The sequence below is a fragment of the Poecilia latipinna genome, unplaced genomic scaffold (genome assembly GCF_001443285.1).
Source record: "Poecilia latipinna isolate Pla-1442-1.1 unplaced genomic scaffold, P_latipinna-1.0 Scaffold2871, whole genome shotgun sequence".
NCBI classification, from domain to species: Eukaryota; Metazoa; Chordata; class Actinopteri; order Cyprinodontiformes; family Poeciliidae; genus Poecilia; species Poecilia latipinna.
The window spans coordinates 93,677-113,055 of NW_015115487.1; the positions used below are offsets into that span (position 1 = coordinate 93,677).

The 19,379-nt window shown below is 38.9% G+C and overlaps 3 protein-coding genes across 4 annotated transcripts; all 3 read right to left on the minus strand.

Moving 5' to 3' along the window:
- Positions 1-500: 500 nt before the first annotated feature.
- prf1.5 (perforin 1.5) lies at positions 501-6,316 on the minus strand. Its single transcript, XM_015021817.1, has 5 exons — positions 5,890-6,316; positions 5,419-5,694; positions 5,013-5,284; positions 3,018-3,159; positions 501-2,892 (listed from the first exon to the last, which is right to left on the minus strand). The coding sequence occupies exons 2-5, from the start codon at positions 5,686-5,688 to the stop codon at positions 2,005-2,007; spliced, it is 1,572 nt and encodes a 523-aa protein (XP_014877303.1). The 5' UTR covers positions 5,689-5,694; positions 5,890-6,316; the 3' UTR covers positions 501-2,004.
- A 979-nt stretch (positions 6,317-7,295) lies between these two features.
- On the minus strand, positions 7,296-10,638 carry mpeg1.1 (macrophage expressed 1, tandem duplicate 1). 2 transcript variants are annotated; one of them, XM_015021819.1, is made up of 3 exons: positions 10,161-10,638; positions 7,824-9,473; positions 7,296-7,793 (listed from the first exon to the last, which is right to left on the minus strand). In XM_015021819.1, the coding sequence occupies exons 1-3, from the start codon at positions 10,611-10,613 to the stop codon at positions 7,773-7,775; spliced, it is 2,124 nt and encodes a 707-aa protein (XP_014877305.1). In that variant the 5' UTR covers positions 10,614-10,638; the 3' UTR covers positions 7,296-7,772. The 2 variants fall into 2 exon arrangements, with proteins under 2 accessions (XP_014877305.1, XP_014877304.1); XM_015021818.1 differs by having other exon boundaries at positions 7,296-9,473.
- A 2,872-nt stretch (positions 10,639-13,510) lies between these two features.
- LOC106939427 (histone H1-like) lies at positions 13,511-14,306 on the minus strand. Its single transcript, XM_015021810.1, has one exon. The coding sequence runs from the start codon at positions 14,222-14,224 to the stop codon at positions 13,712-13,714; it is 513 nt and encodes a 170-aa protein (XP_014877296.1). The 5' UTR covers positions 14,225-14,306; the 3' UTR covers positions 13,511-13,711.
- Positions 14,307-19,379: the final 5,073 nt, after the last annotated feature.

Sequence of the window (19,379 nt, forward strand, 5' to 3'; positions counted from 1 at the left end):
GTAACTCAGAATAGACGTTAAAATACTGTTATTAGTTTATAAATCATTGAATGGCTTAGCACCACAATTCATTAAAGATCTGCTGGTGTTTCAATAAACTTCCAGACCACTTGGTCTGCTCTGCATCCCCAGAACCAAACAGGGAGAAGCACATTCAACTTCACACCACAAATCTGGAACAAACTTCCAGAAAACTGCTAAACAGCTAAGACACTGAGTTCCTTTAAACCTAGACTAAAATCCCTCCTGCTTAGAGTTGGTTTTGAAACATCATAAGTGAAACATTGGCCACCATATTTCATGTGTATAATTTTGGAGATGACACTCATCAAAACCTAATGCTTGTTAAATTGCTGACTGTATGGTGTTTTCCTAATAATCTTGTGTTTTCCATTATATTTTGAACTGCCTTGCTGATGAAATGTGCTGATGAAAAACTTGAACTCAAGCGTATTGGGAAAAAAAGCAAAGACGTTCCTGGAGTGGCAGGAAAAGGCTGGTTAGGGATTCACATCCTGTTTTATTTGACTTTGGCAACTCTTACACACACAGGCATAGCAAACAGATATTGATGTTTTCCAATTCTGAAAATGTTAAAAGTGCTTTAGAAATGTTCAACATATTGAAGATAAAATTATTTTAACCTTAAGATCATTATTGTTTGGACACAATTATAATACAGATTATATTTTGACCTGGAGAGAGACACAAAGACAAAGCAGCAATAAGGTTAGCTCTATTGACAAAATTACATTTTTGGTGCTTAGACCCTGAATTAATAACTTCAATGTGCATCTTAGAATGAGGATTAGAGATAATTGTATGTCTTACAGGCTTACATGGATCACAAATCCAGTATTGCATACGCACAGGTATTTTAAGACTTATTTCCTCGCCATAATTTTTTTCACATATCTGTCTGAGCCGCGAGAGCCCTCTTGTGGTGCTGAAGTGTAAGTGTCCACATTTTTGTCTACTTCACATTCCCTCTTTTCAGGAATTGATACTTGTTCATAATATTCTTCTGTGGGCTCATTAGTCTCATATTTCTTTGCACGTGTCATATTCTGATAACGAACTCCAGTAGGTAATTCAACTATGACTTAGTTTCCTGTTTCCCACAACCTGGTGTGGAGAGAAGCTTTAAGTAATGTTGTAAACTTATCCACTTTGTCTTGTAACAGCACTGTCTCTCCCAATCACTTTGGAGTACTGAGCACCTCTTCTTTCATCAGCATTAATTTTTTTGCTTTTTCCTTTTGTTCAGCATCTCTGTCACTCACATCTAAGGCAGATGTATTTTTCCTCACCTAATACCGATAACTTTCCCCTCTTTTTTCTGTTTGAAAAAAAGTCCTGTCTGAATGCAGCCTGTGGTTGGATGTTCTGTACCACGATACGCAGTAACATATTTCCTCAGCTCACATTTCCAGTGTGAACCCACAGCTTATGTGGTCCTGATATTCTCATCAGTGATGCAAATGCAAAATTGCCATTTGACTTCTGCATTAGCTTGAGCCCATGCTGCTCTAATGAGTACATTAGAGCAGCTCCCAATCTTGAGACGCTTGAGGAGGGTCTCAAGATAATTTACACAAATTTAATTTAAAATAATTTAAGATATACCATAAGGAATAAATATTAGCCTTTAGAGTTTTATTTTATTTTATTTTTTTTTAATAAATTTTGAAGTTGATTTCACAGCTAGCACTTGTACAATGCAGGTGAAAGGTTAAGTGCAGAAAGCTTATGAAGGAGGCTGAGTGATTAACATATAGCATTATGTTAAAAACAAGGTCCTGAATAGAGATTTACTTTTACTTAGACTACCAATGATATATACAACCTTTTACAAATTAAAAAAGTTAATAGGTGATTAAAAATGGTTTAAGAAAGCCCTGAAGTCTCTTACTATCTGTCTGAGTGCCAATTACTACCTAGAACATAGGTTAGAAGTTCTCTTTGAAAAACGAAGAACTAAACACTGAGAGGCTAAATACTTATTTACTCAGCATGTGGAGAATATCGGCCACATCTAAACCCTGTCAAATGTGCGTCGCAGCTAATGGCGTAGGTAAAATAGAGAACTCCTTTGCGCAGCTGACAGCTTAAAGAGTGAGTTCCTTTCTCAGGAAAGACGATGCATATTCCTGCCATGTCATTGTAAAGAACGTCCCTATCCCAGACTTCGAACCTCAACTCCTGACCCAGCTCCACTGAACCAAAGTCATATGTGGCGTTCCAGACTGGGTCGTTGTTGTCCATCACAGTCTCGGTCTCCTCATACATGCCGCTGTAGAAGATCTTCACGTATGCATCCGTTTTTGTGAAGGTGTCGGCCCTCAATCCTGCGGCTCTGTGGATTTCCAGACTCAGAGTTCCTCTGCCGGCCCGTAAAGGACAGCAGTTGTGATCCAGGTTGGGAGTCGGGGAGCAGTTCTTCGGGCCAAGCTGCTCCTCTTCCAGCTGGTTCTCATTTATGTACTGTGTGATCATGCTTCTCAGATTTTCACTGATCTGATTGTCCTCCACCAAATGATGCAGAGGAAAGATGGCATAGGAAACCACGTCTGGGTTGTTGTGGAGGCTGTTCATCCAGCTGTGGTATGCCTCCGAGGGGTCCTGCTGGTAGAGAATGTCAGGGAAATACTGCTCTCCTCCTATCACCTCAATCTTGTGCGTCATGAAGCCCTGGTAGAAGCCCATGCTCATGTTACCCTTCAGAAGATTGTCACACTTGTTGGAGAAAGTTGCATTAGCGGGAAGAAAACCAAGAGCCATCCGGAGTTCAAGATTCAGGCAGTTCTTGATCTCTGACTCCGAGAAGCCCTTCAGTGTGGCCAGACAAGTCCTGAAAGCAGTGATCCGCCTCACCTTACCCCCAAGCTGCACCTAGAAACAAAAAGTAAATGAAACATAGGACTTTAAACGGTAGATTTAGCTTTACTTGAGCACAGGACTGTTTGAGCAATGGGAGGGATTTTTTGCATTTGTACAAGAATAAAGACGCTAAAAACCTGGTGTATGTAATGCGTTCCATAGGTGTCTATGAGGCGTCTGTACAGGGCTTTGTTCTGGATTGTGTTTAAGCTCTGTGGGAGTCTCCTCAGATGCTTTGTGAACTCTGAGCTCAGGTGGGGATGATCGGCCAGCCTGTAGCTGCAAAAATAATCACCAACATTATGTTCATCTTTCTGCAACAGAGAAAGTTTGCAAACTTGTATTATTTATGAGAGCCTGTTAGTAAACACTTTGTCTTTTCTCAATTTTTCTAAAAATATTTTCGGATATTTTCTAGATCAGTTTAAAATAAAACTTTTATGCTTACAACATATCTAGCATATTGTTTTCTCAGTAAAAATGTATGTAGTGAATTATGCAATGCAGTTTAAAGTGCATTTTACTGGTTGTTGGTAATATTCTTGTAGTAGACAAAACACTGTCAGTGTCATTTCATAATGTCCTTGTTAGACCATGGATTTGGTCAAAACAGTCTGTTATGCCATGCCGATGGCATCCTGAAAACTTCAAAATGTGAAAGAATATTTAATAAGAAGCATATTTTTAAATTTCTGTCAATATGTCAAAATATCTCCCAAATAAATGACCTTACTTTGCAAATGCAGAAATCCAGAAATCTTTCAATATAATGTGACTAATTAACCTTAAATATCTACTAAAACTTTTATCACACTGTTTTTTTTATTCTGTACAATGACTACATGCTTGAACTTTTTAGGGACGATAGAGACACAGGACAAAAGTAAGTTTTTAGTCACAATGTCAAAGTAGTCTGCAAAAATAATAGTAACAATTTTTAAAACTGCCCATCTTCATAACTATTAGTTTTTCCAAGTTTTTTCTGAATGGTTGATCAGCACATTAGCCAATCAGAGCACGTTATGATGTTGCATCATGTATGGTAGTCTCAAATCAAAGACCAGGAACACAAAAGCATCCACACATCCAAAAGCCAGAACTGACAGTTTTCCAGTTTGAATGAAGTTTCGGGTGAGATAACGAATGTAATGTTTAGATATTCTGTCAGACATCTGAGTGTGGGACAAACGCCTCTCTGATCAGTTCCACGACCCACCAAACAGTTTGATATCATGACCAAATATAGGCACGCGGAAATAAGTCGAAGGGGAAGCAATACAACTTGTGGCTTTTCTGGTGTGAAACGTTGACATATAAAATGTGTCTCTGAAACTTTCCTAGTTCCTTTCCTCACTTCCTCTCCCCTTTTTGATTAGAATAGATGTAGGAACACAAAAACAAATGTGAAGCATCTTCCGTCTAAATTCTGAGATTTCAGTAGTTTCTTTTTATTTAAATTATTGGGAAAATGACCACACTGTGTTGTTAGTTATTTATTAGTTCCTTATGGATAGTGTTGAACTATTTTGATGCCAAATAATCTGAGAGCTACAACTTTTTAATTTTCCCACTTCATATTTGTGATCAATTTCATTCAATAGGACAGTAAGGAACATATTTTCTAATACATTTTACATAGATTATGCAAATTGTGAGACTGACTGATTTATTTATTAAGCTAAATTTTTATCTAAAAATATACATTAGTGCAACCTTCTGTCCATTCCAGGTATATTCTACTTATTTGGTGGATGTCTAAAAAAAAGGTTAGTAAATGAAATGACATTAATTCACTCTCTTTTACTAATTAGGAAGGTTTTGGAGAATGGGTGATTGTAGATGGGGCCAAATCTTGCATTGCCCCTGTAAAACTGACCCTGTCCCCTTTACTAAAGACATAATGGTTAATCCTTTACGTATGGTGGTCCTCACCAGCACAGAAACAGTAACTGATTGGTGTTTTAGACCAAATTTATTGTTTAACCTTAATAGTTTTACCTAAACAATGAATTAATAAAATTAACCTGGTTTACTAAATGACCTATATTTCCAGTTTTATAGAGCAAGTTTATTTTTTGTAAGAAACGATGCACTGCATTCAGCCAAAGTAAACCTATTTTTTTCCCCCTTACCTGTAATAGGAACAACTGATTTCGTGCATGGCAAACGTAGCTTTGTCCACACTGTGCTGCGAGCGCGCAAACTTGGCCAAATCTGAGCGGCTTCCTCCCAGCACCGCCTGGCCTATTTTCTCCAGGCTCAAACCCAAACCCCAGTTGTTGTTCACCAGCGAGTTGGAGCTACGCAGCAGGGAGTCCACAGAATGGTGGAGTGCACTAGACAGCTGCTTACTGCAGCGGCTGAAGAGACGCCAGTCCAACACTGCAGCTGGGAGCCTCTGAATCTAAGCAAAGTGGAAGGAGGAGAAACAAACGATCTGGTCAGACTGAGGAAAAAAACTAAATATTTCTGTTAAAGTGAAGTCATTTTGAGAGGAGTGGAAACAGAAGCTCAAGCTGCAGGTTTTACAGTTATCACCTGCCCGCCTTGGAACCTGTTTGGACACAGTGTGCAGGTACGGTTGTCATCCAGATGAGCTTTGACATTGATGACGTACGCCCCTGTGCGACGCAGCCGCACCACATCAAAACCCTCCCCAGCCAGGTTGTGGCCTGGGACAAAAGGAGCCTTCTCACACTCTGGTCCGGTGCCAATCCGACAACCCAGGACCCTGCAGACTTCCAAAGTAACGGACAGTCTCAACACAAACAGGACAAAGTTTCTCTGCTGGTTTCCTCCTGCTTGCATGGTTACCTAAACGTGACAGAACACAAAAAGGCCAAAGAGACACATATTTGCTGTTAAAAACACTCTCTGTTTCGCGGAGAGACTAAAAGAATTTGTTTGATTTTAGTTTTAGATGAGCTTTAAATCCCTGGTATCACAGGAGCCTGTTGTAAACTGCAATAATCCTGCCTCAGATGTTGCACAGAAATCATGCACACTCACCTCTTACTCACTTGATTTTCCTTTTTTGTTCCTACAGATATTTTTCTTCTTTAGCACCGGCGGTGACTTTCTCTTTGGAATAAACTACTACTTCGGGTTTTCTTCTTTAAGCTTTCCATTCATGGTACATTTGATTAAATGATGAAGTACACAGAAACTAAAATCCTGAAGAGGCAGCTGCAGAGAGCTGTGGCGTCTCTGGCAGGCTGTACTGAAAGCCTGCTGAGTTCAGTCTTCGCTCTGTCCTCTGCATATTGAAAAGGAGGGAGTTTCCAAATGTTTGAACTATCTGTCCAAAGCTCTCCCTTGCCCATCCTTATTTTCCTGCCTCTCTTTCCCTGCAGAATTGCACATTTCCTCTGCATGAGTAGGTTTGTTTTCATGCTCAAGACCCAGTTCTCTAAATCCCAGCCGACCGTGTGCAGTATGTGTGCTGGCATGTGGATATGTGGGGGAGGGAGAGATTTTGTGTTGTCACAGCAGAGGAGACCAACACCGATTTAAGGACTTTCCGGGAAATGTGTGTCTGAGTGTGTAGACGCTGCCATGTGTGTATACCGTAGGCTATGTAGTTTTGTGTCTGTTGGACTGGATATGTGTTTGTTTAAAACCTCTGAGCTGCCCTGGTTGTGCACAGCCACAGAGGAAGAAAAAAACCCAAGCACGTCTGTTTACGGATGTCAGTGGAATGTGTGTGGGTTTTCTTCTTGAAGTCAGGAAAGATGAGAACACATTTTACAAAAGGTTTTATACAAGAATAGAAACTCTCGAAAAGACCCATCAGCTAGTCGGTATGTTAATTTGAGCAGCAGCTTCCCGTCAGTCTAATGAACTGCTATATGCCGCCTCTATAATTGAAGACTTTTTAAAGTGATTCCTTTCATGTGTGATCAATGTCTGTTTGGTTTTGAGAGAGGAGTGTGTATGTTGCTTGCGAGGCTTAAGTTATGGGGTCTTACATACTTTTAAAGATATAAAAATAAACAGAAGCCTCACTGCTGAATGCTGTGTCTTATTCAAAGCAGTTTTGGAACACATATGCACATGTGAGACTGAAACAAATATGCGTTGAATCTGACCTTGAGCCAGAGTCAAATTATAGAATCGCTGCACTAGATGCTACTCCACACAGCCTTGAAGCTTTGAAAAATGTTCTGTACACAATAAAACAGAGCACCTCCTCTCTAAATCGGATCATTAGAGGAAGTGAGAGACTTTAAAATAAGCTTTAAACTTTAAACAAAGAATGCTTCTGATTAACTCAGATATTAACTCAATATGATCATTTACTCAGAAACAGCTTCTCCATTGGGTTTGATGTGGCCTCTCGCTGTTGTGGATGTTTTATAAAGATTTTATTTGATCAGATACTTAACATTCATGAGTACAACACGAAACACACACCCACTTTTACTAGTTTTATTTTTTTTTATTATCGCTGTCAAATAAGCAAGCATACATTAAGAGTGTAGTCGTCTTAATGGCAGCGTACAAAAATTAAGCTCTTAAGCTGGTTTACATATGGCACAAGTCAAAGTAGACCTGAGTTGTTTTAATAATTTTTATGAGCTTTTAACAAAGAAAAATCTAAATAAACACAGCATCAAATCATGCAAAGTATAATAATAATAATAATGATAAACAGTAAACGTGCTTTTTGACATGTGCAGCAGTGGTACTTTACATAGTTTGAAAGTCAGTTTTGGTTTCATCAGTGTGCGCTGCATATTGCAAAGCAAATACAGTTCCCTTTTAAGTTTCACAATTCATAATGCAAAGTTTTATGTGCAAAAAAATAATATTCTCTTTCACAAAATAAATCTTTAAATTCGTGAAAAATAGTTTTAAGAATCAAAGGAAAATCACCCAGTCTTAAGCCATTTTTACGCCTCCTCGTGGGTCGTCTCCTCGTGGGTCGTCTCCTCGTGGGTCGCCTCCTCGTGGGTCGTCTCCCTCTCTGGCTCGTCGGTTATTTTCTGATATCCTGACCTAAATTGAGAGTACCTCCTCCTTCTCCTAAGGATCACTGCCACTATGACCACAAAGGCTATCAAACCCATCACTCCAAACGCCACTCCTGCCTTTTCCCCACTTGACATCTGATTCATTTCTGGGTTGAACTTTCGAATAAGGTCTGGCATTTCCTCAGGTTTGACAAGTTTCCATAATTTAGTGGGCCCCACCCTGACCCAGCTCTTATCTCCTTCTGTCATCACCATAACTGTGTTGGTGGCTTGCATGCTCACAAGAGGAGATTTAGTAAAAGGAGGGAGGATGATTGGTTTCAGGTCACCCCCTGTAAACAGTCCAGACTGGACGCAGTAAAGAATTTCACAGCCATCGCTAACCGAGGCGAGGTGCTGGCTGAATTTGGGAGGGCATCTACGTTGGTTTTTAGCTAGTGGGTTACCAGACTCACAGCTGAAGAGACCTCCAAATGGGACGGAGTATCTGGAGCCAGTCTCATAGTCGTCACTCACGCAGATCATTTGGCCATCTGATAGAAACTTCACTGGAATGAAGTTTGCAGGGCAGCTTTTGGACTTGGTGATGGGGTTCTCAAAAGAGGTGCCGTAGATTCCTCCGAACAGATACCCTGAGTTTTCTGGAGCTTTTCCATTGACAGAGCACCAGTACGTATTTATTCGAGCAGAGCGAACACGATAGAGATTTTGACAGTTTTGCCGATGACAAGTCTTCAACCACAGGAATCCACATCTATGTTTAACATCATAGCAGTAATTTTCTGTGTAACCCTGCTGCCTCACTTCTGATCGTAATAAAGTTGGGGAGTAAGGTGAGCGACAGGAGTAACCACCTGTGGCAATATTTTTCTGGGCAAGGGTTTGGCAAAGTGGATCTGCATCATTGGTAAGTTTTGTACACTGTTGGTAGACTCCTCCAAAACTAAGGTTGGTGGCTGGACCATCACAGGAGTTGTCATCAACATTGGCCTGAAAGTTGAAGTTCTTGGAACCAATGTCCACACAACCAGGGCGCGTGTTGACCTTGTAGTAGCGATCTATTGCCATACTCACTGTACGAGCCACTTTGCCAACAGTAGGCTGTGGCAGATCAGGAAAAGTGTTTGAGTTTATAAAATACTGGATGGGAAACCCAGAACGATCAATAGCAACCAGATTATTCTTTGTATTTTCTTGCCACTTCTGCAAAGTGATTCCAGGATAAAAAGGTATGCTCCCATGGCTTTGGATGAGGGAGTACTGAATGTTGGACTGATATGTTTTAAGTAATGAGCTTTGTTGGCTGGACTGACTGCTGATATCAAATTTTAGTTTGTCAAAAAAGTTTAACCCGGCCTGAGCTTTAATAGTGGAGGTATCTGAAGAACTGTCTGACACATAGGAGGAACGGAGATAGTCTTCCTGCACCAGAGATGCCCCGGCATCTATACTGGTGATAACATGGGTTCCATAGTCCAGCACCATCTTCTCTGAAAGGCAGTCTGCGTTCCTTGTCTGATTGTTTACAATTGCATCAGCAATGTCTTTGACTTGCTGAACAAAGCGGGAATCCAATGTGAAGTCTGGGTAGGCTTTGACGGTGTAGATGAAGTTGCGAACCTGTTGATAGAATTAAATTATAGATTATATTCAGTTTCGTGATATGTAACTTTTCCTTTATATTTCTATAAATCTGTCCATGTGCCCATAATGAAAATAGGCAATCATATTTTTTACCCTCTAACAAACAATATCATTGTTTTTTCTACAACTGCCTGGTAGAGAACACCATGTTGTTTCCCTTTGAGGATTAACCTGCAACACCACTGGTTTAGATCACAACAGATTTGTGTTCAACACAGTCAACGTCTAGAGACTTACGTAACAGAGACCTTGTTGTAGAAAATTATATTTGCTGTTCATAAATGCTCCCAAATCAAATATGACAGATATTAAGGTAAAAAAAAAAAGCCAATATCTAGCTGTGCAAATCTGGTAGAAATCCCAAATAACTTGGTGACATCTGTGTTTCTCCAAAGTAGCAGATAAATATGAATTCCAGCTACATATTCAGAATTTGATTTGAAAAGATTAAATGTTTAAAAGAACGTTGATCATTCTCCTTTTCACTTCATAATCACGCACAGGCTTGCCTATTACGTATATTTTCAGGAATACAAAAATAAATGCACAGAAGATCAAGGGGTCTGAAAATTTTTGTACAGATGTCTGAATATTTATTTATTTATTTATTTATTTATTTACTTATTGTTTAGCACATGAATGTTTTTAGAGTGTTCAAAATACCTGTACTCTGGCTGTAGTCGAAGAATCCTTGACCTGATGTGATTTCATCCTTGTGTTCTCAGAGGAAAACTTGCCATTCAGAACTGAGTAAAATGATACATCAACATTTATGGAGTTAGATGTGGTGCTTTTCTGCTCCAGCCAGGAGCTGATTATCTCTGAGTTGGTCTCCACGCCTGTCTCCTTCTGAGGGATGACAAACACCTCATCTGGAATGAGGTAAAGCCCGTCCTCGGTGGTTTGGCACTGGAAGTAGCTGAGGTTCATCACTCGGCCCATGTCCAGGTTCCGGAGGTTGTCCCAGCCTCCTCCTGGCAGGACTTCCAGGGCTGTGAGGGAAATGTTGGTGGAGGCCCGGCATTGTCTGAGCCAGTTGGTCGGACGGCTCACGGGACCGGAGCAGCAGATTTGAAAAAAAGTAAGAGCAGCAAGAAGTGTCAGGGCAGACTTCATGATGCCTCTGACTGAAGTGAAATCTGAGGCAACTCTATTGAAGTTCATTAAGTTCCCGCCTCTAATGTGATGATCACATGACTAACAGGAAACACAGAAAGTTGGTTTGTTTTCACTTCCATTTCTCTTAGGTCTTTTTTAATTATTTTTACAGACTGAAAAATACAAGAAAACAAAAGTTTGATCAAATTTTAAAACAACAATAACAATCTTATGATTTAAGAATTGCTTATTTTGCAGACATTTGCAATTTCTCATTTATTTGTCCAGAACTTAAACAGCATTTAACCCATATTATAGAAAATTAACTAAAGAGGAAACAAATCTCAAGGCTAAATGAACACCACTAACTCCACTCCCCATCATTATTGTAAATGTTTAGCAGATTTACCAGCTGTACTGTCAACAAAGCAATGAAAAGATTACAGTTTCACTGTGAGAAAAGTTCTGCTCAGCGAAATACAACTATTATAAACAATTACTTGAAACTTTTGTCACTGATAAATTGATACAGAATGATATGAGGAAGAATCCTTAACTGATGTGGTCTTTCCTGTTTTCTGTGGTTCTCTAAAAAGAGTGATTTTTAAATAAACATAACAGAACAGAAGCAGAACAATCAACACAAGCGGAACAATCTGTTTAATATAATGGGTTTAACGTAAAAACAAATCTCCCTTGCAGGACAGACAGGTTGTTGTTCAAACAATCCAAACATTTGACTGTAAAGGGAGAATAGACTTAAATCTTCTTTATGTACAGGTTAGAAAATGAAATAGAACACTTTATCTATACTGATGCTATATCTATATCTTGTGATAAGTATTTATAATCTTCCTCATTTAAAAAGGGAACAGAAAGTAGCTGTTCAAACACAAGATAAGAGGAAATTATGGTCAGCATCACATGTGAGTGCATCAGTGGGAAAGTCCGGTGACTTTCTGAGTCACCACCCAGTCTTCATGTCTGAGCCTGTTGTGGTTCAGACAAGAGGCTCAGGTAAACTTCCAGGTGTTTGTGAGGAATGACCCACCGAGTTAGCAAACACATTTAGAAAAACACTTCCTGTTTGGCAAGTTTCTGTTATTCCCCTGTCTTTGTTGCAGAAAGATGCTTCACAGCAGCAAATTTCAAACCGAGTTGAGAACCTCTCTCTCTCACCCCGTCTCACTTTGCCATCGGTCAAAGCAATAAATTACCAGGCCTTGCAAAAGTTTTCCTACGTTTTGAACATTTCTGCATTCTGTCATGATACAGCAATACATTTTGATGCATTTTACTGTGATTTTTTTTTTTTTTTTTTTTTGATGGACCAGCATAAGGTGATTGTGATGTGGAAAGAACACAGTACATGGTTTTCAGAATATTTCACATTTAGATGTGAGAAGAGTGTTGCATTAATAATGTCTTGTACACTCAACAAGCCTCCCTTCCCCATTCCTGAATCAATACTTCACCTCTCACTTGGTGTAGCAGCTACAGCTGCAAATCTTGAGTTAGTAATTTTAAAGTGTTGTGGTCAATTCTCTATTCTACTTAGGTATCGACTTGAGTAGCACATTTCAATTGGTAAATGTCGTACATTTGTACAGTGCTTCATCAAGTCTGAGGACAGATGGAGCAATCATTCAAACCGGTAACCCACCAGTTGTAAGTCTAATCCAACCTCCTGAGCTAACACTGTTATCTAATCTAAAGGATTCCTTTATAAGTCTGGTCTTGCTGGAAGGTGAACCTCCATCCCAGGTTTTAGACTTTTGTTCCATCTGTACCTCCTCCAGAGTTATCATGGGCCACTTTATTGCTTCGCTGATTTATGCTCTCTTTACTCGGCCTATCATTTTAGGTGGGCACCCATGCTAAGGTGGGTCTGCAATCGTGTCATACTCTTTTCATTTTCTTGAATAGTAATCTGTTGTCTGTTGAAATGTAATATGTTGTCTTATTAGCTAACCCTGTGTTGAGCTTCTTCCCAATTCCGTCCTTGACCTTTCTGATGGGTTCAACAATATATGACATCCCAACATACCGTTGAGATTTTTCTTTGAAGGCCTCATTTCTGTACCTAATTGCGACCAGCAGATGGCGACAGTAAACTTTGAGACACTACTCGCATAAAGCTTTCTAATTATGAGCTCAGTTTGACAAAAGAATGAAAGCAAAAAAGAAAGAAAGAAACCAAAAGCAAAAAAGAAAGAAAGAAACCCCATGCCACGTTTTTTTTTAATCTTTTGCAGTGAAGCTAAAGCTCGTCATAATGTCGAGATAACACGACTCAACCTATTTTTTTTTACGACTGCAACTTATAAACCTGAAGATTATGGTCAAGAACAGTCAAGACCAGTATGTACAGAATGACAGTGTTGTGACAACGAGGCAACGTGTTTGGAAAATAAACCTCTTGCCACTTGGCCAGTGGAGCGTTTCTTGGAGTCACACCCTCACTTTTAATCTCCACAAATCTCCTGAAAAGCAGATAATTGGGTTCAGACATTATTTTATCTAGTTTCTTCAGCTTACCAGCTGAATGCAAAACAGGCTGACATTTGTATCAGGTTACGGCGGAAGGTGTATTCATGAGAACTTTACAAATAAAAGTTAAATATACAAAATATTCTGCTTACATCTGATTCATGTGTGCTTTTAATTTTTAGTGTTTAACAGTGCAGAAAAAGTGCAACTCCTGAAAATATTAATTATGAGAATTAAGCAAACTCATCTTAAACCCAGCAAGGAAGCCTCTTAAACTGAGGCAAATGAAAGCTATTCTCAGTGAGTCTAATAAACTTTTGTTTACTTTTAAGACAAAATGGTAATATTGCATAATTCTACCTGAACAATACACCTTTCTTATATTACTAAGCAAGTATGTATATAAAGAAACTACATCACACGTCTTAAATAAGAATTTTTCTTTTTTTTTATTTCCAACAATGCAGTTCAGTCTACAACAGACTGTGACAGATGAGAAAAAGAGAAAAAATAGGAGATGTAAGAAAATAGCAAGTTCAGTAAAACAAACTTAGTTTTGTTGAATGCATCTTAGTCCACACCAAGTGAAAGCTCAGGAGAAGAGCCTTCTGGTTCCATTGGAGCCCTCACTTCTTGGCTGCCGTCTTGGTCCTTTTAGCCTTGGCCCTCTTCACCTTCTTGGGGCTCTTTGGCTTCTTTGCCTTTTTGGCCACAGCAGGCTTTTTGGCTTTCTTTGGGCTCTTGGGCTTCCTCTTCTTCTTTGGTGACTTTTTGGTTGCTTTTTTGGTGACCTTCTTTGCCTTCTTCTTGGTCTTTGGCTTCTTCTTCTTCACCACCTTCCTCTTTTTGGGCTTAGGAGGTTTTTTGTTGACTTTCAGGGAGCCCTTGTTCCGGATCAAGACTTTCTTGTTCACCAGACGCTTGATGGCAACAGAGATCCTTGTCTTGTTCTTCACCACATCGTATCCTCCGGCTTTCAGAACCTTCTTCACGGCTGCCAGGGACACGCCACCACGCTGTGCAGAGGCAGACACAGCCTTCAGGATCAGGTCAGACACTGAAGGACCTGCCTTCTTCTTGGATTTGGCTTTCTTTTTTGCCGGCAGTGCCCCCGGCAAAGCAATCGCGGGAGAAGACATTGTGGAGCTCCACCTGCAGGTTCAGGTCAGTTGAGGTCAAACACAGGATAGACCGGAAAAATCTTTCTGCTTGTCTGCACCCAAAAGTCAGGCTTTATAAAACCATGATGAGAGCCCTACAGAGGCAGTCCCACCACTACGGCGGGCACCTTCCCCACCCTCTCTGACAAGATAAGGATTGTGTTTTCTTCTGCTGGATTTTTCTGTAAAAATATAAAGAAAATGGTTGAATATCTGCATAAATGAATGTTTAAAAAACTGCACATAACGTGTACTACATATATATTCATCCTTACAGTAGAATTGTTTATATTTCTTGCAATTTTAGTCCTTCTTTAGAAGCTGGCAGTTGTCTGATGTCATTTGAAATGTGGATTTTCTACATTTTCTAAAGTTTATAACCCCTGAATAATAGGTTATAAAAATATACGACTAAAGCGTCTAAAAGTGCCGGATGTTTTTTATGTATTTTCCTAAAAGTTATTTTTTATTTCAGTTTCATTTGCATAATTAATACATTAAAAGATGGCCAAAGAAACACAGTTGCCTCCAGGGTGTATTACAGTGATGATTAGAAAACGTCGAACTTCTTCAGAGAGAAGGTATTAAGCAAACATAAACAGAGATGGGTTTCCATGGACAGAGTTAAAATGGGCAATGACAAAAGGATTAAAAAAGAAAATACCTTAATAATATTTAACTCAATGTAGCGGATCGAACCCTGATGAGAACCCTATGGAGACAGTCCCGACACCGTGGCGGGGATCTTCCCCACCCTCTCTGACAAGATAAGGTTTGTGTTTTCTTTAGCTGGATTTTTCATCAAAAATTCAGAGAAAGAGGTTGCATATGCACATAAAACCACATTTAAAAAAATTCACACAATGTTTTCTTCATTAATATCTATTTTTGATCAAGACTTACCGTGGTTGATAGCAGCTTTTTGGTGTCTTTATGAGGTGGCGGTTTTCACATGTCTATTCAGATAATCATTTTGGACCATTTCTAAGGTTTATTACCTCTAACCAATCAAGTAGAAAGACTTCTAAAAAAATAATCTTGAAGGGTGTGATGTGTTTGACATATTATCCCACGATTTCAGTTTTCTTTCGGTATTTTTTGCTTAATGGATTGATTGAAAGATGATCAAAGAAACACAGTTGATCCTTGTAAGGTGAAGAAATGAAGAATGTCGTGATACTTTTTCACAGATGACAACATCTCAAACAATCGGAAATAAACACTTTTGTTGTGATTGGATTATGCGAAAAATAAATAAAGAATAAGTGAATAAAATAAATGATGAATAAAAAATCATGTATTATGCAAAAAACCATAATGAGGACCATATAGAAGCAATCCCACCGCAGCCCGAAGTGGCGCCTCTCTAACATGATAAGGAGTGTGTTTTCTTCAACTGGATTTTTCTGTAAAATTTGACAAAAAGCTTTACGTACCTTCTTATAAGCACATTGTAAAAAATCCATACAATATCTACTTCATATAGCTATAATTACATTAAAAACCTATTTGAACATAGAAAACGTGTCTTGATTCTATACAAGCTGGCAGCTGTCTAATGCCATTTCAGACATGCATTTTAATCACTTTACAAGGTTTTTGACCTCAAAATAATCATGTAGAAAAAATACAAACTAAATCGTCTTTAAGCTTGTGATCTTCTTTGTATGTTGTCATAAAATATGTGGTTTATTTAGTTATTATTTGCTGAATAAATGCTTTGAAAAATGATCAAAGAAACACAGCTGCTTGCTCAGTAAGCTTAAATCATGACAAAACAAAGTCACTTTTTTGCAGATAAGAAAATTGTTCTCATGTCTAAATGAAAATGCTTTTGAAGGGCAGTATGATGCTTGGTGACAAAAAAACCCCTTCATGCTGTGTAAATATTGATTTGTGAATAAATCTAAAATGAGAACCATATAGAGTCAGTCTCAGCACCACAGGAGGGACATTCTTCATCTTTACTGACAATAAGATTTGATTTCCTTCTCCCAGATTCAGAGAAAATATTTGAGTACTCGCATACAAGAGCATTAAAATACAACGGTTTCCAATTTTTTCCATCCACATTTTTTTTTTTTTTTTTAATATTTTAAAATCTGACAGATTTGTTGCGTCTTTGCAAGCTGGTAGTTGTTAGACATAATTTCAGATGTGCATTGTGTAACATTTATAATGAGTTTGACCTCTAAATAATCAAAGATAAATGATTATTAGGTCATGTTGAACAGTTTAATGTTTTTGACATATTGTTTAAAGTAGTTGTTCAATTCCAGTTTTATTAATTAAATTAATTCAATTTAATATAGAAAAAAATACTGTAAACACCATAATAAGTAAATGTGTTATGCATGAAATGTACAATATGTGTCTGTCTTCACTTTTGGAGGGAAGTGGATCTGAGCCAGAATAACATTATCAGCCAGCAATGGAGGGTGGGTAGAAAAACGAATTCAAGATTATTTTCCCGGGTTCTCCCTCCCCAACCAATTTAATCAGAGGAGTACACAAATTGACTAAACACAATTCCTTTTTCCGCTTTCGTGACCCAAACATCTGTGCTTTCTCCTGTCCTGACCTTTCAGTTCACCAGAACTTCAAGAGTTTTTAGAGACCTTTGCACTTTTGAGTTCTTATTTAATTCTGTATGTACTCACAACTATTAAATCTAATGCAACAGACTCATCTGAATAACTACTTATCTTTTCCAGATTTTATTTTAAAATGGGAAAAAATAATACTAACACAACAGGCACAAAGCCTTTTAAAAATGCAGTGGAAATATCTTTCCTATTTATTGTAATAGACAGTATTGCTTTCTATTGTGGAAAAAACACTTTTATTGAAAATGATGAATTGCTTTAAGAAGTCAAAGTATGTCTATGCAAACTGTGAAAATGATGTTTTTATCACGACTGTTTATCAAGTGACAGATTACATTAAAAACGAGATCATTAATAGATAAACTCACTAGAAGCAACAGATAATATTTCTCCCATTCAAACCGCTCAAACCAAACAGATATATATTCTCCCGCTCTATCTTATCGTGTCTTTTTCTGCACTGCTGAGAGATAGCAAGTTTGCAAGTGTGTGCATGAGGGAGAAGATTGGCAAATATCCTGCTGCCTCCTGCGGTGCACTGATAGTGCCTCCTGCAGTTGCATTCAAAGGTGAATGCTCAAAAAGTCCAGCATCAGACTGCAGTTCTGCTTTATTCCTGTCAGTGGCGACTCAATGCTGATGTTGGAGCAAATTAGTCACAATGACAGATGTTTAGAAACAGAATACGTAACTGTGCCAAAAGAAGAGAATTTGGTCTTACAAGTTCAAGTTAAAAGTAGACATTTATTTTAAAATCTCATTTTTATTGTCTCATTTAATAAAAATGAGACAATCGACAAACAATATCTGACTAAACAAGCCCTGCTTCTTCATCAAAGTTCTTTTTACCAGAGGTTTAGTATGGAGCCTACCTCCCTGCCAGCATGCCTAGGTGGGCCGCAAATGGGGCAAAGGAGGGCAGACCAGATGGGTCCCGTATGGGTTTGTCCGCGGGTTCCATGTGGGCCACCGCAATGTAGGGCCCATGTAGGCTGTGGCCCTACATGGGCAAACCCATGTGGGGCCACCGTGGAACCCATGGACAAACTCATATGGGACCCATCTGGTCTGCCCTCCTTTTCCCCATATGGGGCCCACCTAGGCATGCTGGCAGGGTTGTGCATCATTCAGTCCTTGTATAAAACCTAGTATAAATTCAGAAACTGGGCAAAGTTTTTTTTATTTTTCATCTATACTTTTTAACAGAAATGAAAACTTTGCAAATGTATTTACATAGTGTTTTTTTGTGAATATGAACAACACTAAATTATTTGAAGATTATAATGTGATAGACCCCCAATCTGAGCAAACCCCAAAAGTCAGATGCAATAATGGCAAGATTTGTGTGCCCACTCTGCATCTCCTTGGTGCTGCTCGATACAGTCAACCGTATCAAGTAAACAAGTTAGGCTTAGTTAAAAAATACATTTATGGATGGAAATATTTAAAGAAAGACTACTGGTTTATTGGACCTTCAGGATTTTATAGACAATTTCTTAGGAAAGACATAGGGTCATGTACAAGGGGACATTTTGACCCGACATGCATGATGTGCAGATCTTCTCAGCGATCAATCTACTGTATGTTGAACTAATTAAATATAATTTTGGGGATAGGATACCAAAACTATCAGGATATGTTATCCTGAATGCACCATAGTGTGTTTAACATGGCTTGAAGGTCATTCTACAAATTAGTTTATGTATAAAATGTTCTATTAATTACCGTATTTTCCGCACTATAAGGTGCGCCTAAACACCTTCAATTTCCTCAAAATCCGACAGTGCACCTTATAATCCGGTGCGCCTTATATATGGTCCAATATTGAGCTACAAAAGGTCTAGCAACTACGGTAAGCAGCCGATGACTTTATTTTCCCCGTAGAAGAAGAAGCACGCGGTGCATGCTGGGATAGTTGTCAGAACGCTGGTTTGTAATCTATTGATAAAGTTTGGCTGACCTACCTACCTACCGACCGTCTAGAATCAGGTCATCTGCAGGTCATTTTAGCACCACGTTCTCCATGAACATGCTGTGCACGAACGGAGAAGGGTGGCCATCGTCCGGCCACACCCCGGCCCAGTCGCAGAAGGTTCTCCTTGCCGACCGGAGTTGGACTGTTTTGTTGACATTCTTAGTGCAGCTCCATCTAGTGGATGCATAACGTAACTCCAGCCTCTACTGTAGAGTCTATTCTATGCGCCTTATAATGTGGTGCGCCTTATATATGAAAAAAAGTTTTAAAATAGGCCATTCATTGAAGGTGCGCCTTATAATCTGGTGCGCCTTATAGTGCGGAAAATACAGTACAAAAGGCAGCTAGAAATCACATCCAGAGTTTGAATGCCTATGAAAACATTTGTTCAGAGATAAAATAGGTCAGGCCATTTACTTCTCTAATTTAGTTCTTAAAAAACTGTAAGCATTAAAATGAACTTTGTCCAGCCTATCTGACTTGATTTGTCTCCAAAATATCTTACACTTTTGAACACTTTCAACTTAGAGCCTCATGCCATCATGACTGACAT

Coding starts and splice junctions, on each gene's coding strand:
- prf1.5 (XM_015021817.1), bottom strand. CDS start 5,688: ATGCAAGCAGGAGGAAACCAGCAGAGAAACTTTGTCCTGTTTGTGTTG. Junction 3,160..5,012: donor ATCAGTTGTTCCTATTACAG/GTAAGGGGGAAA, acceptor TTATTTTTGCAG/CTACAGGCTGGCCGATCATC. Junction 2,893..3,017: donor GAACGCATTACATACACCAG/GTTTTTAGCGTC, acceptor TTTTGTTTCTAG/GTGCAGCTTGGGGGTAAGGT.
- mpeg1.1 (XM_015021818.1), bottom strand. CDS start 10,613: ATGAAGTCTGCCCTGACACTTCTTGCTGCTCTTACTTTTTTTCAAATC. Junction 9,474..10,160: donor CGACTACAGCCAGAGTACAG/GTATTTTGAACA, acceptor TTCTATCAACAG/GTTCGCAACTTCATCTACAC.
- LOC106939427 (XM_015021810.1), bottom strand. CDS start 14,224: ATGTCTTCTCCCGCGATTGCTTTGCCGGGGGCACTGCCGGCAAAAAAG.